This window comes from Neopelma chrysocephalum, unplaced genomic scaffold, assembly GCF_003984885.1.
Source record: "Neopelma chrysocephalum unplaced genomic scaffold, ASM398488v2 Primary Assembly neopelma1_26b, whole genome shotgun sequence".
Lineage (NCBI taxonomy): Eukaryota > Metazoa > Chordata > Aves > Passeriformes > Pipridae > Neopelma > Neopelma chrysocephalum.
In genome coordinates, this window is record NW_020897696.1 from 2,976,387 (window position 1) to 3,002,658 (window position 26,272).

The 26,272-nt window shown below is 42.0% G+C and overlaps 1 protein-coding gene across 1 annotated transcript; it reads right to left on the reverse strand.

Annotated features, from left to right (window-relative positions):
• Positions 1–10,729: 10,729 nt before the first annotated feature.
• RIOK1 (RIO kinase 1) lies at positions 10,730–25,560 on the reverse strand. Its single transcript, XM_027676226.1, has 17 exons — positions 25,428–25,560; positions 23,991–24,192; positions 22,743–22,833; positions 21,608–21,677; positions 20,857–20,899; positions 20,105–20,197; positions 19,065–19,177; positions 18,859–18,939; positions 18,224–18,310; positions 17,527–17,664; positions 17,034–17,137; positions 16,159–16,265; positions 14,954–15,019; positions 13,598–13,717; positions 13,249–13,302; positions 12,021–12,173; positions 10,730–10,942 (listed from the first exon to the last, which is right to left on the reverse strand). Exons 1-17 carry the CDS (start codon positions 25,496–25,498, stop codon positions 10,832–10,834), a joined length of 1,704 nt encoding a protein of 567 aa, XP_027532027.1. The 5' UTR covers positions 25,499–25,560; the 3' UTR covers positions 10,730–10,831.
• Between the last annotated feature and the right edge of the window lie 712 nt (positions 25,561–26,272).

Sequence of the window (26,272 nt, forward strand, 5' to 3'; positions counted from 1 at the left end):
GTCTTCCAGAAGAAGGTGTACAGTACTGCGAAGATGACTTAAAAAGAAGAAAAAGAAAGGAACCGATATGGAGCCCTTTCAGGCCAGTACGTCGCTGAAAATGAGACAGGGGCTTTGCTGACCCTTGAGGCTGCTTGCTGTGAGGGAACTCAAATGCTCCCTGTTAAGAGATAAGGTTTAGAAAATCATCACAAAACAGCTACATTGAAATACTGCTAATAATACAGCATTCTGCTTTCCTGGGATGGCTTGCCGTATTTTTATTGGACTTTCCAATGATGTCAGTTTGAGGCAGGGCTTAGGCAAGTAATTGCTAAAGGGTGAGTCTAAAAAGGGTATAATTACTGAAAGGAGTGCCTGATGTGGGAAAGTGGCATTCTAGCTGGAAGGAGAGATGGGTCGGTCTCTCCTGGGTCCCAATGAACTCCTAGATACCACACGAGTATTCTCGGCCCTGTGCAGTTAGTTACAACCATGCAACACTACTGGCCTCAGTTATTCTTCAGCAATTACTCAGCAACAGCAATTTCATGTCCAGCGTTATTTGCTGTCACAATGCTGGGAATGCAAGCATATCTTGAACCCGTAAGATAGGTAACCCTCAAGTTATTGCATCAGGCAATGGTTGCAAAACAGACAATTGCTGACTTCAGTAAGGTTGCATGGGTGTAACTGAGAATAAAATTTGGCCCGTAGCATTTGGAATGGTTTCACTGTAACTTGCAAGAGGGATGTGGAGGAATCCTCCTTTTGAAATGGAAACACTACATCCCCTGCTGTCCATCTCCTGCCCACAAAGGTTGCTCATCCTCCTCTTACAAATGAGAGGAATTCCAGGTGTCACTCTAGACATGCATCCTCCTTTAAACCACTCCTTTACACTCACCTCTCCCACAAATGCTGACAACTGCTAAACTGGCCTGTAAATAGTCTGTAAAAAAACTCCCTGGTAGGCCTGAACCGTGTAGCTGCTCACCCATGCCCATCGAGCCATTTGCTTCATTCAGGTTTTTGGTCTTCCCATTGAGAAAGGCTGAAGGAGCTCTGCAGCCTTTTCTCTTAGACTTATCTACATGGTACTACAATCCCCAACCAAACTGCCCATCTGGAATACAAGATGGCTGAACATCACAGCCTCATCTCCAAAGCACAAGAAGTTCAATCACCTTGTCTTGTGCACTTTGGTGAATGTTACCAAATCCAACAGCTCAGGAGTCACTCAGAGATGCGAGGCTACAGCTACCCTGGAAGTAAAACCACTCCTAACAAGCTACAGTTTTGTCGTGCTTTCCTTCCCACATGAAAATTTGTGTCTTTTGCCGGTGTAAAAAGCAAACTCCCAGAAGAGATCACCCACTGGAGGCTTTTCCAAGAGCTGCTATGTTGATCTGGGAGCTTACATCTCTTCATGGCCCTGGCTAATGTAACTATGAGGTAGCAAAAAGCACCAGCAAAGAGCTGCCTCAAGTCTGAAGGTGCTCTTACACCTTAAGGTGTAAGACACCCTAAAGGCACGCATGGCTGACAGCACAGCACACACCAATGGATGGCTCTATGCAATCTGCACCACACGTTGAAAAATTTCAGTTGCATCATCTTATTTTTCTCCCTCACTTGTTCCCTTTTTAGTATTAAACCATAGGTTCTCCTGGCTACCCATAACAGCTACCTTCAAGACTTGATCAAAACACACTTCATTTTCATTTAAGCCTCGCCACCAAACTGATTTCATTACTCTCAGCTCCCATTTCCAACACTTCACCATCCCAGCCAGAACACTGCATCACCCAGCCTCACTGATTGTCAATAAATTGTACTCATTAAACATCTTCCAGAACAATACACTGAGCAATGGAAACAGCACCAACATTGTTAATCCCATACAAACTCTAATCCTTTAATTCTGCACAGCAGAACCCATAGGCAGCCACAGGGTACTTAGTGAAATTGATGGGCTTCCCATAAAAGGGCCTGGCTGGTCACAGAAAGCCTACATTTCATTTCTATTTACTGAAGTGGAAATCTCTTTGCAGTAGCATCTGTGGGCATTGTTATTGGTTTCTCCAAATGAAAAAAATGACAAGAAAGTGTTCCTAGTTCACCTGTGGGAGAGGAAATAGTCCATAAAACGTGTTTGACAGGGACTTACCAGGATCTTGGGAGAGTTTTATATTGAAGTACTTGGAAAGCCAATGCTGAAGGCAAGTTCAAATTGGTTTTTGACTCCTTTATGCAATAACAAATTTTGTCTTTCTTTTTTCACTCTCAAATAAATGAACAACTTCCATAGCAGGCTGGAGCTTGTTCAACTTTGGGAAAAGAGCAGGACTGGCTTTTCTCTCCACCACCTATCATGTGTATAATGTTGAATTACATCTTAATGCAATCACTTTGGATGGTTGAAAAGAGATAGTTACAAATAGGGTATTTTGTTATTTTTCAGTTTTTTCAGGGATATAAGTAGTAATTCTTAGAAGCTCAAGAAAAAGAAAAAAACACACAACTGACTGCTTGGAACTGTCCTTTTAAATGCTTTAAAAACAACTTCGAAGGAACCACTCATTTTCTTCTACTGCACCAACACTAATGTGCCAGAACACCAAAAACATGACGTGACCAAGAAACCCTGTGTCTTCTTCAGCTGAAAACTCCTCAGCCCCATTTGAACCCAGCCTTAAAGTTCAACTCCCATCAGTTGCACCAGAAGTTGAGCCTTTAGCAGGATTGAGCCCTTGGTCTGGTCCCTACACATCCCTAATAATGAATCATACTCTGTGCTGCATCGATGTGCCTGATGTCATGGAGGCAAGTCACTGCAAATCTGCCACCTCAACCACATATCCCCACAGGGAGTGGCTTTTCAAACAAGTCAAAACTGCCCCAAAAAGCATCCCCAGCTCTCCCTGCTGTTTCTTTGCTTTTCCCCAAATGTAGCTGGTGTATAGTCCATGGTAAAGGTGAGGAGCTGAAGTCAGATTGGACTAATAAGGCAGGAGGACTGGAAAGCACTCAGATCATGGTGGATGTATCAGTGACAACATCCAGAACAAGCAATAGTGCAAAAGGGGCTGGAGAACAACAAAGTGGCAACCTCTTCTCCTCTTCCTTAAATGCTCTTTCCCCTCTAGCTTTGGCTACCCAGCCTGCTGCTCCATCACTTGAGTTACCACCAAAGGACCAACTATTTCCTGTATCCATCACTATTAGAGCAAAGTAAGTTGTATAAAGCAAATTGTTTCACACAGTATAGTACTACCTCCTTACATTTCCTTAAGGGCCCAAGTATCTGTCAGACCTGAGGTCTACTTCAGTGGTAGTTCTCAGGTCCACAAAAAGGCCTGTTTGTAGCCCAAAGAGACACAATGCTCTGCAACGTACGCACACAACTCTCCACAGGCTCATGCCTTTCCGAGGACCACGGAATGAGAAACCTGACAAGGACAGAGGACAAACAATTCCTCAAGTTTCTTCTCTAACCAGAAGTATAAAAGCATATAAAGCAACGCTTTATATCAAGAACACATTCTTTTAAACAGCAACAACCAGCAGGCCCTCTGCTCCCCATTTCTAGTCAGCACTAGCCTTCATCTCATCCTGCCAACTCACAGTTCTCCGGGCTCTGTGCATCCCAAATCAAACTCTGGTATGTGGACAAAAACTGGTCCTCTTACCACCTCAGAGTAAACTTATGCCAAACAACTCAACGCATCTGACATCAACTCGCCTCTCAATCCTTACTAGATGTAGTGAGAAGCCTGCTTACCCAGCCCTACCTCTCCAAACCTTGACTCCAACCTGCTTTGACTATTTGTAGGTTAACAGCAATCTTACCAACATGATGACCTTAACTTACATACTGTACAAACATCAATCTGCACAGTGAAGAATCCAGAAAGATATCACACCTTTTCAGACCTGCTGTCCACATCCGTAACCAAAGTGCTGGTGGCAGACCTGCAATGTCTCCCTGCTCAGAATTCAGCATCATTTTTGATAGTACAAACATCCACTCAGACTTTACAGAGCTGCCCATCCTGAGTCCCACCCATCTTTCAGGCAACCCACAGTCAGGGCTAAAGACAGAGAGGAATGCACAGATAATATTATTTCTGGATCCTGGAAGTACCACCAAGCTAGGCTGATTCTGGACAGTACCAGCTTGGCAAGCTGCTGGCTCCATCTGATTATGGGTTTAGATTATAGAGGAAAGGGGCTGCAGAACCAGCTCTGCTTCTTGCTTGTTTAGGTGCCAGCAGATTGGGATGACAGCTGGTGCTGATCATACATCCCAGAATGAAGTCTGGGGAATACAGGACTTTCCTGTTTCAAGGTAAAGCTAGAGTTGGAGCTGGGGCTAGCACTCAGGGCTGGAGGCACTAGATCTGCCCCCAGGCCCTGATGTGTGGGGGGCTGCAGTCAGCTACAGAGAAGCAGCCCTGGCTGAGTCTGGGAGCGGGATGAAATCCCAGAGCACAGGGCTCGTGTCAGGCTTCAGATTAGGCAAAGGGATTAAAAGAATGCTTAAGAGCAGGAATGCCAATTAAATGTTCTGGATCTCCAGAAGATAACTATGAATCAAACTTTCATGTCCCCATCACTGGCCTTCATGCCAGCCCTTAACCCAGTACTGCTCTGCAACAACCTGCTGGAACCATAGCCTGCCATTTGCGCTTTTTTTAAGAAAAAAAAAAGGAAACTACAAACACACAAAACCCCAAGCAATACCTGCCAACTGCAAGTCCCAGCCTCGTGGCCTTTGCAAGCTCCAAAGCAGACATGGATCTCTGGGCTAGATTAGAGAGATAGCCTTGAACCTACTACTGTAGGCTAGGTCTACATGTCTTAGGGGAGCTTGCAGTTCCATACAGGCTGCAGAGGTTGGAGGCAGGTTGTTTCATGTCAGGAAGAAGGGTCAAGTTTGTTCTTATGTCAATCCTTTGAAAATAAACAACTATTGGTGGGGAGGCGGGAGGGGGGGGAAAGCAACTTGAACTGTTTTTAGGGCAAGTGATCGTGGCAAAACAATTGCTAAATATTGCATTACATAAATGATGGGTGTTTACGCTCATGAATTTGGACAGCTGAAGAATGACACCCTTAGCATTTTTTAGATTCTCACCATGAGCCTTCATATGTACAGGGTGAAAGAAGTCTCCTCAGTGTTTCTCAAGTGCCATCTAGAACCTCTTCCTAAACCCAGCATTAATACCACTGCTGCAGTCCTGGCCTGGCCCAGAACAAATTATGCCCCTATGACCTCAAACTATAAAACTTTGTCCAAGAACTACAGATTCAAGAGATAAAAAAAAAGTTTCAAGTGCATGTACAAATCCATCAAAATTTATAGAAAGTTATGTAGAGAATTGAAACATCAATAGCATTTTTCACATAAGGGAGCCTTAACACTTTCCAACATAGTCTGAGCAAGAACTTAACTTCTCCCTCTAGAGGATATGAAGATTAGCACAAGGAACATAAGGTTATGTCAAGCCCAGAAAACTAACGAGATACTAAGGCAGGTCAGCATTTTTGCTTTGAAAGTCTACTAGCAGTTGAGAAGAACCAAAATTACAACTGTAAAAACAATGAGTCATTAACTTATGTATTTATTTTTACAGAAATGCCCTAGAAAGTTCAAAATAAATTCTGAGTTAGCTTTTTGTATTTAAGAGATCTGTGAAGCTGTTTACCACAGAGTGTTTTAGAAGTTCACTGAGAGTGACAAAACAATTTCTTTAAGTCCTCTCTCACTCACCATGTCCAAAAGATTCTTTAGTTTCCTTAGTGGGAAGAGGTGAAGACAGACATAACCAGACAAGACTGTCCCCATAACCAGACAAGACTGTCCCCATAACCAGACAAGAGACCCCTAACACACTTTCCTACCCCAGTGGTCCTCCATCATCCTGCAAGTGCACCTCAGGGGACAAGCTCAGGGTGAAGGACACACAGAGACAAAGCACCTGGCTTGTTCTGCTCCTGTGCATCATGTTTACAGTATCAAAATGGCTGTACAATTTTGCAGGTGAAAACAGCATGTAAAGCTTCAGTTGGAGAACCAGGTAAGCAATCTGGTATTCTGGAATCCAACTCTCACAGCTCCTCATCATCAGCCTCTCCACTATCTGTGACCAAAACTTGTGGGACACATTGGTCCTCAGAAAACATTAGGCTCACCTCTTTTGTCTCTCAAAGGACCACAGGCGTGAGTCTTGCCTGAGCACACATGCCAAAAGCAAGCATGTAGCCTGCCACAGCTAGTTTTGCATTGTTTAATCAAAATATTTCAGCATGGAAATCAAATCCCTCTAAGGAGACAAATCCTTACACGCAAAGCTGGTTTTACTGGCTTCACCACTGGGAAACCACATTCACAAAACTCCACCTTTCAATGCTTCTATTGCTACATATAATAAAATATATAGTATGGAAGAAGCAACAAATTAATACCAGTTTGGCACAGACCTTGGACCTGGGAGGAAGCCTAGTGCCAACTGCTCAGAGTGTAAACCAGCCATACGGCATGGAGGGACTTCAGGGAGATGGGGCTGAACCCCCAAAAAACTCCAACACCTCAGTAATGAACTTTTTTGGAGCTTAACATATCTTATCCAGGAGTATCTGCCTCCCCAGTCATTCACTGGGACTCAGTGGGAGACGTACTGGGGGAGGACTGCAAGAAAGGACTACTTGGGAAGGCCCTGGAAGATAGAATTAATTGCTCTTGTACATTTTTATCTTTGATAGCAGAGTAGTAAATATTCCCACTCTACATACTTAAGCTTTCGAATATCACTAAATCTTTTGGCTGCAAAATCCCAGAAATGCATTTTTCCAAGCATCTGACCTGTGCCTGAGAATTTGATGTCTTTCATATGCTCAGCCTGTTCTTAAATAAGTAAAGACATAAATAATAAGTTAACAGCATCTCAGATTAGGTAGCTGATTTTCAGACCATGCTTACCTGCACTAGTGCAAACACACAAGCAGCATTCTGCTGCAACTCACCCACAGCCTGCCCACTCCATGAAGCACCTTCTCCTGCCTGTTTTAAACCAATCCTCTCCCCTAGTTTAAGCCAGAAAGGGTGTCAAAGCAGTTGACAGTTCTGTTTTGGCAGCTGTAAACATTCATCCTGATTGCCAGACAGAATTGGACTCCATTTTCAGAGAAGGCAGATAACAAAACAGTTGTGCTTTGAAAAACACACCAGACAATTATCAAAAGCCTTGCTTGCAGAAACATTCCAAAAGCCCCAGTGACAAAGCAATTGAGTTTATGCCATGAGTTCAGTAAAGATGTTCTTATTCAAAAGGGGGAAAAAATAGTAATCTGGATGCTCCACTTGGACACTGGAACACCTATCAAGCAGTGGAGCAGAGGAGGACCGTGTCTGCAGTCAACAGAAGGGAATTCTGTTGGGGTAGGTATCACACTTGCACAATTCAGTCTTACTGCCGCAGGGTCATCTCCTGGTACCACAGCCCACCAGTTACCCCACAGCCCACCTCTCCAGGTTCTGTTTGTCTGTGCTAGGTGACATCAGGTGAGCTCCACAAAGGAGGCTCTTACAATAGCCCACAAGAGACCCAAGAGCCTTATCATTAAGTACAATAATGGGAAGTGGAGGAAGGGAACCGAGGGGTGGGGGAAAGTATGGAAGATAAATTGGGAGCATTACCTTGAGCTGGTTTTGTCCCAGTTCCTTTAATACACGGAACTAGTATTCCTGCCCTGGCAATACTTCTCTGTCTGCACGTGAGGCAGCAGCAGGGCACAGCATAAACAAGTTGCTATGGCCAACAAAATGAGCGGGCCTTGTCAGATCCTCATCTCTGGGGGGGAACAGCATAAGTGAGTATCTGTGTTACTTTGAAGCTTTTTCTTTAGCACAGGATACAAAGTCATGCCATCCCATTCCCATCCTCCCTATCCCCAATTAGACTGGTGTCTTTTGGTAGTTGTATCTAGCATTCTTCAACAGCCATTCTCCTGCTTCAGGAATCACCAGGAAGACGGTTCATCTCCTGATTCTCGCCCAAAAAGCTCCCACCCACTCCATCCCTGTAGACTGCCTCACTTCTATATGTGTCAAGCCTGCAATGGCCAGGACACATGAACTGCACTCACAGCCCACCTCGAAAAGCACATACCCCACTGCAACAGCCATCCCCAGGACACCTGCACTTGCACAACATGGGCTTTTCTGGCATGCTCCACCTCAGGTCCCCTGCAAACACCTCAACTACATAAACACACCCTAGAGCAAACACCTGAGGCAGGTAGCTCATGCTTTACACAGCCCGCACAGACAGTCCTGCCACACATCACTGTGAGCAAGGGTCCAATCTGAAATTACTGATTCAGGATCACTTTCCTGCTACAGGATGGCTAGAGCCAGGAAAACTTGATCAGGCTGTGGTGCATGACCTGGAGGGAAGACAAGATTATGTGGGCTGGGACGTTTCCTCTTCCCTCAAGCACAGGCAATAGCAGCCTCCTTTCTCTGAAGTGTCTTCTCAGGTAAAGGAGGTAAACACCCCCCAGTTGGACACACACTCTGGCTCCAGGGCTTCCAGGCTCTACGCCAGGAACTAGCATCTATCCTTGTCTTCAGAGCAGCCAGCCCCGATGAAAATTTGGTTGTCTCTTGTGTCTGCCAACCCAAGACTCACTCTGATCAGCCATGGACCAGTTTCCTGGTGGAATCATCCACAGTTGAGCTACATAAAATTAAAACACACACGGCTTCATAGAGATTCACTTACACTTAACCCATTTCACCAAAAACATAGAGGTCTGCCCAGTGCATGGCTTGTTACTGGGGAAAGGCAACAATTCGGACACAATTCCCCACTGCACCCACAGCCCCTAGTCCCTACACACACTTCCTGGTGCATGCACCTTCATGAACCACAGCTGCTATCGCAGATGCACACACCACAGTCCTGTCAGTCAGCAGGAAGAATCCCCAATACAAGGGGATTTCAAGGGCAACATGCACAAAGCTGTTATTGTTTCAGTCACCTTCAGCACTGCATCAATGAATACAACCAGCCAGGCTCAGGTCAGCCACCACTGAGGTCACCTCTGCCTGATTATGTCTCTGGGCAAGCTCCCACGATGGTAAGGGAAAGCAGGAAACAAAGCGTCCATACTTCTAGCTCAACCCTTGGTGTTAAGACAAATGGCCACCCCCAGTATGCCCTCACCTCTGGATATAGGTCTTGCATGTCCTTTCACTACCAAGTTAGAGGCTGCCCTCTTTCTTGCACATTGGCATTGATTTAATGCCAATTTCCAAAACGCAGATATTTTATCTTGGTCTCCCAACATCCCCATATGCTGAGAAAATACCAGTCTTGTTTCCCAACACACTCCAGCCACACTGTCTACACTTATATGCATACTGTGTGTGAGAGTGTATGGGAGGGGAGAGTAAGGGAGGGGAGAGGGGAGAGGAAGAGAGAGAGACATCTGGAAGCATTGGCTGGTTCCCCTCTTACTGGCTTTCTAATCAAAGGCACAAAGAAGTTGTGAAGGTCAATCTGGGGAGTGCAGCCACATGTGCAATTAGCCAATATGCTCTTTCTTTTGGGCGTGGAAGGTGAGGAGCAGACAGAGGGAAGCCTGACCCTGCCCCTAGCCAACCCATCATTGTTGGATATGCACTGATGGATAAAAGCTGTCTTCCGTCATCAGAGGATGTATGTCCTGTAAACACAAATCCTCAGGGCATCAACTCCACCCTTAATGTGGGAGAACATATCAAGACATTTACTGGAATCAGAACCTTTCTCTGTGCTGCCACAAGTTCTGAAACAGCAGGCAGAGGGAAAAGACAGCTGATGGCTACTGTGTGAGGAGAGCACCTTTCCCAACACTTGTCAGCCTCAGTGGTCAAAGCAGCTGCCAAGAGAGCTGCCAAGGTGGTCTGTCTTTAGACAGCTTTGCCCAAGCACAGGCGGGTCACTCATGAGTAAAGCTTTGCCAGCTCCTCCCTGAGAGCTGGGGTATCTCAGCACAACACAGACTGGCAACGCTGAGCCATACCAGGAAGGGGTTTTGCCACAAGCCTTTACACAGCCTTGTATTCAATCACACACGATTAAACAGCAAATACTCACTTGACCAGCTTACAAAATAGAGGGTTAATAACACTCTTAAGAGAAAAAGTGCCTTATGTTGGGATCCAAGACAGAAAAAAAAGACAAAAATAATCAGGCATTGTCTGTTTGGGTACACCTGCCTGATTAGTTCAGAAGGGCACTGGGCAATGAGGACAGCCCTCCAAATCACAAAACTCAGCTTTCAGTAAGAAAGTATCAAAGGTGATGCAACCACAAGGAGGCAGCAAAGGTACAATGCCTGCAGGGTTATCCACGGGTGACTGTGACAGCCTGCAGAAGACAGTTTGCTCAATTTGCTTCCATACTGTGAAGAAGGCACGGGCTTTTGAATTGCCATTCTCCCCTCTCCAAGAATGTCTTTGAATGAAATCACTGCTCTGGAACAAACCAAACTTGCTTATATGCAATGTGAGGCAGGGGAGTAAGAACGCAGGACCAAATCAGTGTGAGTTTAACAACCAGTTAAACCTGCACAGGTAAAGAATTTTAACAGGCACAAGTGTTAAACTCATTCTTTCCCACTGAGAAACCCATGGTATACCCTCTGTTGAAACAATTACACCATGTTATTAACAAAACCACCCTTATAGTTAATATTGTACGTATATAAATAAAGGATTTTTAATTTTTTAAAAAAGAAAAAAAGATGGTAACTGACTAATTCACAACACATCATCCCTTTCTCCAAGCCAAAGCTGATTTTATTTGCCTTTCTTCATTTTTGCAGTCTTTTCTTTCCTCTTCTTCACATGCTTTGGGATTTTGGTTTTTCTCTTTTCTCTTTGGGCTTCTTTAACCATCTTTTTCCTTTCCTATAAATAATCACACACCATTCAGTTAAAGACAGAAAGGAGTGAGGGATTTTGAGCAAGTTAATCAATTGTCACATTAACAAGTTAATTTAACACATGATATAAAATAAGATTATCAAGAGAAAGAAATAAAAAAAAATAAAATAGGAATAGAGAGGGGAAAAGAAAAAACAAGTATAGGTTGGGGTGGAGCCAAGACCTACACACTGGTAATGACAAGACAAAATTCAAACTAGTTAAAATATCCATTTCATGCAACCTTTGAAGAAAGGGAACCTATCAATAACGATGAGAAGTGACCAAGACTTCTCTGCTTCATATCTGAAAGACAGCAGCTCCAGATTGGTATAAAGTGTCTAGTAGAGCACTGTATTTTTATTTGACAGATTTTCTCAGAAGAAAAATCCAACAGCAAACTCCCAAATTTTGAATCCCTTAAGCCCAGCAAGTTTCACGCTTCTATTTTTTTTTCCACAGCACCTAAAAGTCTGCCAAAAGGCTCTCACCTATGAGTGATACTCTGCAGAAGAGCCTGACCAAAACTGAGCATAATTGTTCTGCAGTTTAGAAAACGAAGCCTTAAAAAAACCCACTCAAACTCTAACCATAATTGCTTTGCATGACTACATTACAACTCATGCCCCCCAGCAAAGGTAGCCAGTCTGGACTAATTGTTCTGCAAAAGTCGCTGAGGTACGGACACTGTCACCAAGACTCCAGTTCTGTAAGTCAAGTGGTCTCAGTTCCCTGGGCACAAGGAAGTTGATTAGTGATCTCAACCACAAACCAAACACCAAAGCCTGGAGGAGTAGCCAGAAGCACTGAAAAGCTGCCCAGGCTTCACTAAATTCTGCTTTGTGTACCCCTATAATTCCCTGAGACCTCTCTCCTAGCTTTGCCTAGGCTACAGAGAGCTGTGTTACACGTTGCTCTACATAAAAACACCACTAATAAAGCACGAAATTCACTGTCTCTGCTCTGTTGTTTCAGACAAGAATTAGCAAAACCCACTAAGTTTGGATTTTTTCATGCCACATAAGCAGAGGTGGGAAAAATAAACAATTCCTAGCCAGCTAACCTTTTTGTCCATGCCAACTTCAGCAGGTTTATCTTTGGGATGTACAGATTCTTTACAGCCTGAATCAGAGTCCTCTGAGCTGCCATCATCATCATCGTCATCGTCATCAGAGTCGGTTTCTGACTGGTTTGCCTTTTCAAGAAGAGCAGGAATCTGCAAAATAAATCAAGAATTATATCAAATCAAAACCAAGAAAACTAATGACAATACACACACACACATATATACACTATGTATATATATATATATTTCTTAAAAAAACAGAACAGAATCTGCCGCAAAGAAACCCTCGAGAGAGCTGATGCCATCTCCTTTACTACAGCCATAACTGAGTCTCAAGAAAAAGAATGAAAAGTAGGTTAAGCAAATTAAGAACAAGGAATCTACAATGTACAACACAGTTTCTTTCAGGTCAGGTCTCACAGCACAGCTGTTATTTGTACTCCCAAACTAATTTCCCTAAGTTAAACAGCGATTTGCTAACATATGTGGAATCCAATTTTTAATTATCTTGGATCATACTCAAAGCCACCTTGGGGGCACTGTATGTATACTATATTGCAAACACAAATATCTACACTGGAAAACTCACTTATTCCTAAACAAGCCTGGAGACTCTGCTACAGCCTGATCCCATCCATGTTTATATTTCCATTTTAAATCAGAGTCTACACCACTGCTAGATAACATTTAAAAAGTAAGGAGGGGGAAATCCACACACGGCTTCTACCTTGAATTACAGGCTACAGCTGATCTGTATCCAACTTCTTATCCAATGTACTTTACAGAAGTGTCACTGTCAAGTACTTCAAATATAGTAAGACATAATATCTTATGCCTTATACTGCAGGGCTATTCTTTATGCAATATTACAGCAAAGATACTCTGAATATATCAAAACTTGCAGCTGTGCTATGATTTAAATCAATTACATTTTCTATAATCAGAAAACACTCCCTCATCTCCACCTTAACTTTAGAGATCATGGCCATATCAAGGATTTTCATTTCATTTCAAGCAATCCAAGCACTGACCACGGTTAAGGGAAGCAATTCCTGTATTGTGCAGACATGCTGCCATGCCAGACCCATTCTGGACATAAACGGTCACTCTGCAGACAAGAGGCTTCTTTCACGGTGCCAGCTGCAAGATGAGGCATTCTCTGTGCTACCTATAAGCACCTTTCTGAAGATGGCTAAAATGAAGGATTTCAAAAATATCCTCTCACCTTCTGAACACCAGACAAATCCTTCTTTAGTCCTGTAACAGTCTGGTAGAGAATCTACGTCAAGGGAGAGAGAAAGAAATTAAATTATCAAAATATGTCTCAATGCTTTGTGCCCAGACAGAATTATTATTTAAACATAAATTTAAAACAAAATTCAAAAAAAAGACCAAGATAAACCCCACACCATTAGCATTAGCACTAACCAGACAATTTTGAAGTATGATACCGGATTCAGTACTCAACACATTGGTAACAAAGCTTCTGGTTTTGTTTGCTGCTATCAGTTTCCAGTAAGAAGAATTCATATCCCCTCCCTTTTTTTCTGCAGTGCCTCAATATGTCTACTCACATTATCTTGCTGAACATTCAATGCCATATCCTCTTCTTTCAATTTCATCATAATATCCACATCTCTCTCGTAGTTTTTAACTTCAGTCAAAGTTCGAGGTATGTAAGCCTTCTTAAATACCTGGCAGAGTGAAAAGAAACACAAACTTACTTATTTACATACAGTGCCACAATGTTTTTCTTTCCTAATTATGCATCCTTAAAAGAATAATCACAAAGACTCAGAGAAACAAAAAATTGGCATAGCAGTCATTCACTACCATGCAACCTACATATTATTGATAGATCATGACTAATAAGGTTCCTCTTTAGTGTGACTATCTCCAGGCAAATAACAAAGTTCTCCAATCCTTCCAACTATCTCTTAAACCTATTTGAGTTCTAAGGTTTCAGTTCAATCCTAATACAAATTCAGTTCACTTTGTGATCATCACTGCTTGTCTAAGTGCTGTGCACAAAGCAGAAGCTCCCACCTCCACAGAGCTTGCCCTTAATCAGCTCTGCTCTTTTGTTAAGAAAGTGACACAAACTAGCCATGGTAACATGAGAAGTTTAAGAGAAATAAACTGAACTTAGATGCTATGAAACGATTTCTGTTACAGGTCAGTACCTTATGTATAAAGGAATAATTGGCTTGCAAAAGATGGACTTGTTAAAAAACACTAGCATCCGACTATAGTTCAGAAGTTGTATTCTGAGGATATCCTGGGAAACAAAAAAATCTTTCTTTGGTCAATCTTGAAGCAGTTAGTAAAACCTGCAGAGCTCCAAGAGAAAAAGAAAAGTCTTCGATAAATCAAGTAGTACTGACTCCAGAGATAGGGGTTTGGTTTTTCTCTGGTTTGTTGTCTGGGTTTTTTTAACTCTTCTGGAACAGATAGAAATGGTTGTATCTTTACATCAAGCCTTTTCAAAACATCATCAGCTTTCTGTAGTGGATTTGAAATGGCTTCACTTAATATAAAAGCAATGGAAAAACTGAATGAGACTGGGACTAGCAAATTGATCAATGCATGTATCCCAATAGCCTGTTTCTGTATCACTGGTCCAAAACCACCAACATAATCAGATCTCTTTACTCTGTTTTTTGTTAACTAAACCTGAACTGGAAGATATATCAAAGGACCTAGCTACAAGCAAACAAACTGGTTTAGGAAATGGTGTATTTGCCTTGTAACAGCTTATTGCTGTCAGCTTTTACACATGGCATCCCTTAATACTTCACATCTCAACTAGTATCACAAACAATGTTCTGCTTATCATCAGCTGTGCATTTTGCCAAATAAAACAGAACACTTTTCATTGTTTAGAAGAGGCAAGGTTAATATTATTTTAAAGCAGGAATAGAAATCCTCACTTCCTCGTCCACTTTATCTTGACTGGATCTTTCCTCCTCTGTTCTTTTCGATGCTATTTCCATTGCCTAAAGAAATACAAAACAGTACAAAGTTATCACTCTTTAGAATCTCATCACTAACTCTTTAGAATCGCATCGAACTAACTACTCCCATCTGTGTTGCTCCCTGTATTTCACTGTCACGCACACACACTCCAGGTTTCCCTATGGGAATGACTTGAGCGACACCTAACGGTAACCAACACTGCTGCAAAGCACACTTACAACTGCAGATCGGGGCTGTTAATAGAGGGAAAACACATTTGCTGCTCCTCCCAGACCAAATAATGGCAGGCCCAGCATGGCTATGGGACATAACAGCACAAGGAGAATACAGTGAGCAGTGCTCAGTCCTGGAACTTGGCTCTTCTCACGCACACCAAGCAAGCCAGAGGAGCTGACAAGTAAGGGGAACCACGTGGCACAGCTCGCTCTCATTCAACCTCCAGTATGACAGAAAGTACACAACATCTGGAATTCTGCATGCTGTACTGTTATTTGGACCACATTCATGTGGTCTTGAACGGGAAAGACATGTCAAATCTCCACTCTTAGCATGACATACGTGGCCCCCATTTCTCTTGTGTTAACTTAAGCACTTACACACACACTCCTTTCTAAAGAAATATCTAACTGGGAGCAGAGGACTGGCAGCTAGAGATGAAATACATGGGTGCTGCTAGCAGCACTGAATAACTTCAATTCCTCCTAGAACCAACATCTTCTGTCAGCAGCTGTATTTGGCAAGCAAGATCATGTACCTTGAAGTAACACTGTTGTAGTCATTCCCTTCCCCCCTCAACCCACCCTGCTCAAATCTGCATTTTTAATCCCATTCTCTATATAAGCATGGTTATATTTCTGCAGAGCTTCTCCTTACCAAAAAGAAAGAACTAATTTAATCCTGGTTTTAGTAGCACCTCAAACAGACATTTGAGTTTTCATGATCAGAGTTTTTGAGAAAACATAGAATGAAAATGTTGTCACTCCATAATGGTATAAATGGAAAAGACCTGTGTGCATTTTTGAAGCTCTAGCATAACAGTGTCATGTACTATCTTCCTTCAATAGCAGGATGTAGAGTAAATGAGATGAAGGAGCTTGAACTACACCTGATTTTATTGTTCAAGTCTTCCTACATAAGCAACAAGGCCATGAGGTCTTACCTTAGACAGGTAGTCATCAATGTTCTCACTTGTGATAGAAGGATCAGTAATAAACTCAAACAGCTCCCTCACAGTCATCACTGCAACATTGTGCTTCTGGAAAAAGTCTACCAGGAGACAAGGGAAGAGACAAAAACTACAAGTAATTACATCTAAAAAATGCAGCTATGATGATAAAGTGAAAAAAATGTATTTCCAATAAGGAATAGAGACCTCAAACTTTTGCCAGAGAAACAAAAGGATCTACTGAAACGCAGTACAGCCTAATTATGATATTTTGTCCTCAGAGACACACCCTAACAGGAGGTGTGTGTGTTACACAACATGTAATACTCACATATGAGGGCCAAATTCTCAGGAGAAAAACACCGTAAAGGTAATTTGTTTATCAAAATACTATGACAAGTGATAACATCTCTAATTAATTACTCTATGCCTCGATCCTCTCAGCTGCCCTGGACAAGTAAGCGCAGGGAACTTTATAACATAAGGTAATTTCTTGCCAGCTGAGAAATTCCAGATGTGGATTCAATTCACAGAAGGAAACACATCAGTATGTCTGCACAGTATTTTAAGTAAAGGAAGATTGGAGTGGGCAGTGCTGCAGTCTGGGACTCATATCTATCATAAATCTGAGATTGAGCCAGGTGACTCATTTTGGCCAGATAATTTCTAGCAAAATAGGCTGCTCTCTTCTGAACTCAGCACAGTACACTGTTCCCTGAGGAAGTCTTGAGAACATAGGAGAGGAAGTATTTTAATGGAATTTTGACAGCTTCTACAGTCAGTTACACCTGAAAGAACACAGGTGAACACAGTTAAACTTGCTAAATAAACCAGCTGTCAGAACAAGGGTTGAAGTGCAGCCCGCTCACCGTTAACGTTGGCACAATCTTTTCGCAGGAACTCCAGCGCGTGAGGGTGGTCATGCTCCACAGCCTGAGACACATCAATTATGTACACATCCCCACTGTGGTATCTACAAAAAAACCCCATACAGAGCTGCACTAACTCCACCATAAAAAAAAAATTATAAAAACGCTACCTTACTAATTTTTCCCCCAGTTGAGGGAGTTTTTTTTCTGGTTGTGAGGAGCTTTGTTTGGGAGTTTCGGTGAGTGTTTTTTATCTTTATTTGGGTTTTTTGTTTGGTATTTGTGGGGTTGGTTTGCTTGTTTGTTTGCTTGGGCTTTCTTTAACAGAGAAAGCTCAGATCTGACTAAAGGCTACATAATTAATTACAAAAGTTACAAAACCCAGTAACAAAAAGGACTCCACCCTCCCTTAAAGGTACATTAGTACTCTCACAGATATTGCCAATCCATACATTTTAGATGTCACAATTCAGAGCAAAGGTTAAAAACATACAGCATATTAAATTCACTGAGATCTGCATGAACAAGTCTGGCATCTTGGTACATTCTTCTCATGTACTGGATGATTTGTAGGTACAGCTCCCGGACTTTGGAGTCAGATAACTGAGCATTCTTCAGCAGAGGAGCAGGCCTTGAAATTACAATACAAATAACAGAAAGTGAATACTTTTTTCTTCTTTGTGCCAGCTGCAAATGCTTTAATTGCTGTATCTGATCCTTCCACTGAGTAGGTATGTCAAGCAATTCAGCATGAGCAACAAAGTGCAAGGAGCTAGCATGAAGGGCAGCAAACCTTGCTACATGCTTGCCAAAGATACTGGAACTCTATTTCCAACATGAAGTAATTTGGACCACGTTACATTAATGTTCGTACTACAAAACTTATGAGCTATCTTCACGTAGGATTAGCAAACCTTTCCAGCCTTAATCTCCGCTTAAACCAATTTACAACTTAATTTTGCACACAGCTGAGGCTTCAGAATCATACCGATTGCCTGCAGTAGTAGCTGGCAAATGTCTGGGTATTCCACAGGTCACATATAAAAGTAACAGGTTAATTTTACAGGCCTGAAGTAATAGTAAGTAAATTCAGAGGATTGGTTTGCTTGGTTTTAATAAACCTTCATGGAAAGCTACTATTAAAACAAAAAAACCAAACCAAACAAACTTGATTTTCTAAAGATACTTACCTATCACCTTTACCAATAAAGCCCATGACAAGTACATGACTCCTTAGCATAATTGGCTCTGGGCAAGGTATCTGGGCTGTATTCAACCTGAAACAAAGCCACAGAAAAACATAAAATCAAACTCTGCTATTTGCATTGCACTAGTGGTGCATAAAGGAGCTCTGTTGCTTTAAACATAATACACAGTAAGAGCTCAGGAAACTCTCACTTGTGAAGAACAACTAGGAAATGCATACAAAAAGCCGCAACCATTCTGGCTCTGACCCTTTTCTAAGCATTCCTGAGTCAGACAAAGAGTCTTTACACAGTTCAGGTTAATCCTAGATTAACCTATATCACACAGCATGCTGCTACTCAGTAGCAGCTATTTCCAGCTTTTTGTTGCTGTTCAGTCATGTCAGACAGAGTTCAGACATTGAAGAGCTTAGAGCATGAGCAGTAAAACAAAAGAATATCTTTATTCCTCCCTCCCCTTTTAATTTCTCTCCCATAGTGAAGTTTAAGACACTTTCCTGAACACTCCAGAGACCCTAAAAGATAGTGATAACCACAGTCTAGCAAAAGGAGAGTACCTCCTATAAACTTAAAAGTTTCAGTTACCTATGCGTGATGAAATAAAAACTGGAAAAAATCACCTTATTAAATTCCTCATTTCTTTTTCAGCCCAGGTCTTCACCATTTTTCTTGGGTTGCCTTTGCAGTATCCATGACGAAATCTTTAAATAAAAAAGAAAATACATCAGGGACTCTTAGCCAATCAACGCAATATTAGCACCAGTGATTTTACCACCTTTCAAACAATCCCACTTCCCCAGTAAAACCAGGCAGAAGTCAAACTCACCTGAATTCGCCACTCACATACTTATCCCGATCTTTAAACATCAGAATAGAGGTTTTGTAAATCTTTATTGCTCTGTTCTCTCCATTTGCAGTACCAGCATGATATACATTAGCCTATCAGATTATAAAGGAAAGAAACAACATTAAAGAAAAGCTCTTTAAAGCAACATAATCTTCTCTCTTCTTCTCTTTCTGACACCCGGAAAAGATCCGATCTCACCCCAGCCCCTACATGGCACCCAGTTGAATGAGATTGAACACAAGGGCAACCCTTTTTCTATAAGGCAGCTTACAGGAAGTATGTAACACAGGACAGGGCTACAACAATGGCTACAGGACAAAACCAACACCGAACAAGAAAACTGTGTCTCATTTTGGAGATTGAAACAAGTCCTTGTGTGAACAGTTAACTTGAGCCTGTGCACTATTTAGTCCCTAAAGCATGGCCCAAATATCTCATGTTTTCACTTCTACACAGGGTGGAAGTATCCAAGGACTTGGAAGAAAACCAGTCAGCCTAGGTGACTAGGCATTCCAAAACTGATTTATTAATTTACTTGGAAATTTGTGGTCTGGTTTTAATTATCTGTAATATTACTTGATAATAACAGCACACAAACATGATAGTTTTGTAAAAGCAATGAAGAGTCAATAGCATTTTAAACAGAATTCTGTTACACGATTTAGATACTCCCGTGTCTGCTGATCTGCACACAAGAGTCTCACATGAAGATTTCAGGCATCATATAAAATTACATTTATACATAACTTTTCAAAAAATTTTGGTGGAAAGATACAATTAACAAGATCCACAAATTTAAGATAACATTTAAGCATTTTTAGAAATCTTTCATACTTGGGAAAATTGGTTTCCTTTAACATAAATTGCCTTTTATCCTAAGATAACTTCATACCAACCAAGCAACACAAAACAGGTAGTACTAAACCCAAGTATTTCAGTATATCTTCTGAGCACCAAAAACTTCTGCCTAGGTTGCTGAAAAAAAAAAAGACTACTATGTCATTTTCAATAAAACTTACTTCTTTCCCTGTGCTGATGCAGCCATTGATTTCTGATATGACACCTCTAGATAACATCTTAAAGAGAATCATTCGGGTCCTTGGATCCAACACCTCAAATTTAATACAGAAAAGTCAGCAGAGGATAAAACTTAATAATACTGTCCAGTCTTAGTACCATAATAAAGGACTCATGGCATCAGACTACTCTCCAGGATCAAATGATAATCCAAACAGCAACCATGCAGAATTCTGCCATGATTCTAGAATGATACTTCACTTTTTCTGCCAACATTATTCTTTTTTCTCTTTTTTAAGCTAAGCATATGTTTTTGAGCTAGCTCTTGAAGAGAAAAAGAGAATTATTTCCCACACATAGTAGCATCAAATGTTTTAAAATAAGGTTTCTCTTGGGATACAGTATCATAACTGAAATAGAGCAGCTATGTGGCTCAGGGCCAGTACTAGTTCAGTCTTGCTAAAGAAGAAAAAAAAGAAAAAGGCAAACCTAGTATTTTTTCTTGTTCTTTGGAATTTTGGAATTCTGCATTGCATATATGAACACAATGCTAAGCACAAAAATGAGCTCCAAAATGTTTATGGAAGCAAGTACAACCTTCATATACACAAAAGAAACAACAGGTCTCTTCAGAATAACAAGCGAACAGAATTCCAAAGTAAACTCAGTTGCTATTGTATCTGTTTTATCAGTGATTCCAAAATTCAACATTATTTGCTCTGGTCAAGAGAAATTTGATGAATTAAGGACTTACCTGTTCTACTGTTGCTCTGTCTGACTTGTCTTTGACTCGGTACCTAGCAGAAGCGAAAACAAAATGATAAAATCCCACATATGGACTCAGTTTTGACAGAGCAAATCACGACATTCTGTATCAAAGATAAGGTGACAGCCTCAAGGAGTAAGGCTTTCAGCTCATACAGAAGCAAAGGTTTCTCCTGCCAGCAGAGGGATGTTAAAAAAGAAAAACACAACAAACCACCACCACCATGACCATCAGTGTCCTTCACTTTTATAGATATCTTCTTGCCTGTGCTGAATTATGCTCATTCAGGAGAAAATGGTATCTGTCTTTACAACTTACACCTATAAGCTACAGGCCTAAAAAAAATCTTTAAAAGAATTACTTTTCCCTCACCAAATCATCAGGAAGAAACTTCAAAAGGTTTCTAATACCTTTTTAGCCCAACTGCTTAAGGATCTCTGTCTAGAAAAAAAGAGTAACAGAGATAAAGTAGCCTTTTCTAAGGGAATGACACCCGTCACTTATGTCTTACAACACCAACACAATTAGGTGTGCTACCAGTGACAAAAAAAATCAAAATTTTGGAATGATTTAGACAACTGTTTTGGAAATCAAAAAAATTTAAGACTAAAAGGCAAACTGCACACAGATCACTTCTAAATTTCATTTTTCTTAACAAACTTTTCAAAATAAGGAAATAAGCACTACACTTCTGGGTTCAAATTATTTAAGTGAAAACAGAACTACAAGTAATACTCACATGTCTGCTTCCTTCTGTCTAGACTTTTCTGTGACTCTGTTTATAACGGAGTCATCAAAATTTAGCTTATCTGAAAAACACATTAGAAAAAAATGAGAAAAAAACCCCAAACCCAAAGAAGTTTCCTATGTTCGAAATTGCCCCTGGAATTCTGCTGCCAGCCAATGTGCCATAACACAATGGTAAAACATAGGCAGAGCTCTCTGTAACAAGCAGAGAAGCTTAGCTACACACTAGGGTTAACCTAGCTCTTCACTCTGTCTACATTTCAAAATAGGACTCTATGGGAATAACACAGTGAGACAGTTCCACAGACTTGGAGTTGTGATGCCATCCAGAAGTAATGCCTTTTGGATAACATCTCACCATTAAATTTGTCTGCTCTTCTCTTATCACAATCAAATGCCATTTTTCTGAACAGAATTCAGCAATAGGCTCCCGGATTCTCTCTAACAATATATTTAAATGGTTTTTGATTAAATGCTAAATGTCTAAATGTATAAAAGCTGCTGTATTTGGTTACACATCCCAGCAACCTTCATTTTAGCACCACTTCGTTATAAAGGAAAACACAGCCTCTGATCACCACCCTGTCAAAAGGTGCCAATCACACGCTGTCCTACCAGGCTGTGCCGAGCAGCCATTTTCATCTCATGGTAAACATCGAACTACACCGTCTAGGACAGCAGCCTCCTCACTTATCACAGAAACTCTACCCCAGTGAGAGAACTGTTGCATAATGTGCCATCCTAATACTACAGGGGACTGCAATTGTCTAGAAAATGTAGCTGTGGTAGCAGCTGTGAGAATGACCAATATCACAACAGAGAGTTGACACCCTCCCTCCACACCAAACAGTTTGCTACTACAGAGAAGCTAGGGAAGAAAGAACTTTATGTGTTCTGGAGAAGTCAAGGTGAAGTTAAAAAACCAACAAACAGCCACGAGGCTCTGAAGGCGGAGACAAAGGTGTAGGACAGCCAGTTAATGGAGACTAAAGGCAATTTCAAGCACGCAAAAGCCATTTTTAAGTGATTCATTCCAGTGAGTTCTGGCTTAATGTAAGCACAGTTAGTCTGAGAATGTCACAGAGTGTTAACTGTTTCATAAGAGAAGACAATGCAATTGTACTCACCTAAATTAATTTTGTGTTCAAATTTTCTTAAAACCTTGTCTGTAGGGGTGGACATTTTTGCTGAACAGGAACTAGGGGTCTGTCTATTCGCCTGAAACAAAGGATTTGTTAATGTAAGTTGCCTTCTGTGCGCAGACCTTTGAAATACAGACAATATCATTGGAAAATTCAGCTCAAATGCCTATGCCTAAAGCTATAACAAGAAAACCACAAAGGGTGAGGAAATAGATATAGATTAACATCAGATTTTACTTAATTCAAGAAAAGAAAATACAGCTAACATCTCAGTTAAAACAAAAAATGTGCCCCAAACCAGGGTCATTTTTAGTCTAGGAGGCTGTCAGTCTCATATAGCATCTTTTCTATCACTAAAAGGAAAGGAAATAGCAAACAAAAACATAGAGAAAATTGAGAGAAAAAAATGCAAAGGTAATGAACAGAGAAAACTTTACATGATGCTGTCTTTTCTTACATGTAGCCCTCTCCAAATACAACTAATACCTGAACTCGGTTTGATCAACATTGGATAGCATAAACCTCTAACTAAAGGCAAGAATAAATCACCCAGGACAAGTGCTGTCAGACATGACAGACATGACATGCTGTGATCAGCACCACTCTAATTTATCTCAACAGTAAGAAAAATGAGGTTTTGAACCTCTACTGTCCAAGCTGCTGTGAGAACTAGCACCCTTCTTACCCCTCATGTGTGCTTTTCATTCTGCACAACACCAGAGTTTCTGTGCCAACAGCATACACTTTAATTCACTTCTAGCACCCCCCTCCATTTCCTATGCTTTTTTTTTTGCCTCCTTCACTATAAGTTTAAAACATAACCTGTTTCACCCTGGGTGTCATTAGAAGGTAGGGTCTTAAAATTAAATAGAAAGGATGGGGAAAATGGTGAGCAACATAGAGGACAAGTACCAAAAAGTAAGGGATATCAGTAGAGATCAGGGTGGGCAAAGAAAGAAAAGCTGAGAAAGGTAAGGAACAGAAGGAAAACTGCAGTGAAAAAGAGAATCCAGCAACAGGGTTTGAGACAAGAAAATCAAGATGAACTCTGGCTACAATGTACATATACAGATAGCATGGCAGAGGAACAGACTCAAAAGAAAGGCATGCTCTCAAGGAAAAATTTCTATTTACGTTGATCCTCAACACAGTACTAACAGAGAACGAAGCCTTCAGATTAGCCCCATTTGTTCTTGGGCACCCTTGACACTCACAGAATAGCCTCCAACATACCTGTGGATTGCACCCACCAGCAGCATTGTGGCGCTTCAAGAGTCTTCCCACCTCATCATCCCAGTCCCAGTCTTCATCTTCCTCTTCATCATCATTGTAGTCATCACCATCTCCTTCCTCAGCATTAAGTTCTTCACATGGGAGTGACTGGCAACTCTCAGTGACCTCACCTTTAGATGTTTCTGTGTCTTCTGTAGATTCACTTAAAAGAAATACAAATGCCTATATAACTAAAAACCATTGGTACAGTCATCAAAAATTCAACACATTTATCCCAACAAATGCTTTTGCAAGGTTAGCTCTCCATGAGATGCCTCTCACTTCATCTGTCTTTAAGCAATATATGCTTAAATATATGCTTATAGAGGATGTCACTGCCTTTAGAGCGCAGACTGCATTAAAATTATTGCCCTCACCACATCAATGCTGCCTTTTAATTTGTTCTACATTTACACACATTCAGATCCCTCTGACTCCAATCGGATGGACATGCCAGATGAAGCCAGCTGGCTCCTTCACCAGAGACAAACCACTCTGCTTGTTGCTGCAGCAGATTTCCACTGGCAAGGTCTCACACAAAACCTCAACAGCAGCAGACAGCCAACCCGCTGGCATCTGAGGGCACCAGCACAACCTGCATGAAAAATGTTAGGTAGGCCTGAAACAGAATTTATGGGAGAAATGAGCTCTTGTGATTTACTCATGTCATAATTCACTGTGTCCAGTTCTGGGTTCCTCAATTCAGGAAGGACATTGAGGTGCTGGAGTGGGTCCAGAGAAGGGCAATGACGCTGATGAAGGGTCTGGAGCACAAGTCCTGTGAGGAGCAGCTGAGGGAGCTGGGGCTGTTTAGTCTGGAGAAAAGGAGGCTCAGAGGGGACCTTATCGCTCTCTACAACCACCTGAAAGGAGGCTGTAGCTAGGTGGGGGGCAGTCTCTTCTCCCAGGCAACCAGTGACAGGAAGAAAGGACACGGCTTCAAGCTGCACCAGGGGGGGTTTAGTTTGGACATAAGGAGGAATTTCTTCACAGAAAGGGTGACTGCACAGTGGAATGGTCTTCCCAGGGAGGTGATAGAGCCACCATCCCTGTAGGTGTTTAAGGAAAGACCGGACGTGGCATTCAGCGACATGTGTTCGGTCACAGGTTGGACTCGATGATCTTGGAGGTCTTTCCCAACCTAAATGATTCTGTGATGCTGCAATGTCAGAAGTATGTCACGGTTTTCTGCCAAAACAAATCTGTCCCAAAGCAGCACACACAACAGAAAAGCGCAGCTGGGAGAGCGCACGCAGCCTTTCCTCTCACTCCCTCCTGTAACTCGGGCAGCACCGCCAGCGCCGGGGGAGTCCCGGGGCTCCTCCCCGCCCCGCTCCGCCTGCCTTCCCGGTCCCCCTCCCAGCGCCCCCCTACACCCGGCCCCTCGCCGCCTCCTACCCTTCCGAGCTCTCCGCATCGTCAAACTGCCCGGGCACGACCTGGCTCATCACCACGGCCCGGTAGTCCATGGCGGCGGGAGGGGGGATAGCGATGCCCGCGGGACGCAGGCGCCGGCCCGGCCGCTACGGCGCCAGCAGAGGGACCAAAAGCAGCGCGAGCGAGCGAGGATGGGACGGAGATGCCTTTGCTTCCCAGGCTCCGAAACAGGGAGCGGCTGGCCTCGGGCACACAAGAATGCCGGAGAGGGACTTTTTGCAAGGGTATGTAGTGATAGGACAAGGGCGAATAGCTTTAAACTGAAAAAGGTTCCGTTTGGATAAGGTGTTTGGATGGAATTCTTCACTGTGAGGGTGGTGAGGTCCTGGAACAGGTTGCCCAGATGAGCTGAGCATGGCTGGAACTATTCAAGGCCGAGTTGGATGGGGCTCAGAGCAACCTGGTATAGTGGAGAGTGTCCCTGCCCATGGCAGAGGGATTGGAACTGGATTATCTTTAAGGTCCCTTCCCACGCAAACCATTCTGTGATTCTGTGAATGCACAGCAACTGCCAATACATACTCAACTGTGCCACACCTGTATAATATTAAATAATACAGCCTTAAAAATACCACATCTACAAGTCCTCTTCTCTTGATTGGAAATGACCATTTCTGCCACATATTCATGGTTGTTTTCCCTAAGACACTGGTGACGACCCATAATAGATTCCATAATAGATTCTGAGTAGAGTTTTATTTAGTATAGTCTGAAATATTGAATTCCAATCTTTATTAAAATAAATACCTAATCGAAGCCAAAAGAATTCCAAATTTTCAAGCCTTGCTAGAAGCATCTTAGGTCTT

Excerpts from the sequence above, each read along its gene's own strand:
- RIOK1 (XM_027676226.1), bottom strand. The coding sequence starts at position 25,498 with ATGGACTACCGGGCCGTGGTGATGAGCCAGGTCGTGCCCGGGCAGTTT. Across the intron at positions 18,940-19,064 it reads TATGTGAGTGGCGAATTCAG|ATTTCGTCATGGATACTGCA; the intron begins GTGAGTTTGACT and ends TTTTATTTAAAG. Across the intron at positions 17,665-18,223 it reads TTTATTGGTAAAGGTGATAG|GCCTGCTCCTCTGCTGAAGA; the intron begins GTAAGTATCTTT and ends TGTAATTTCAAG.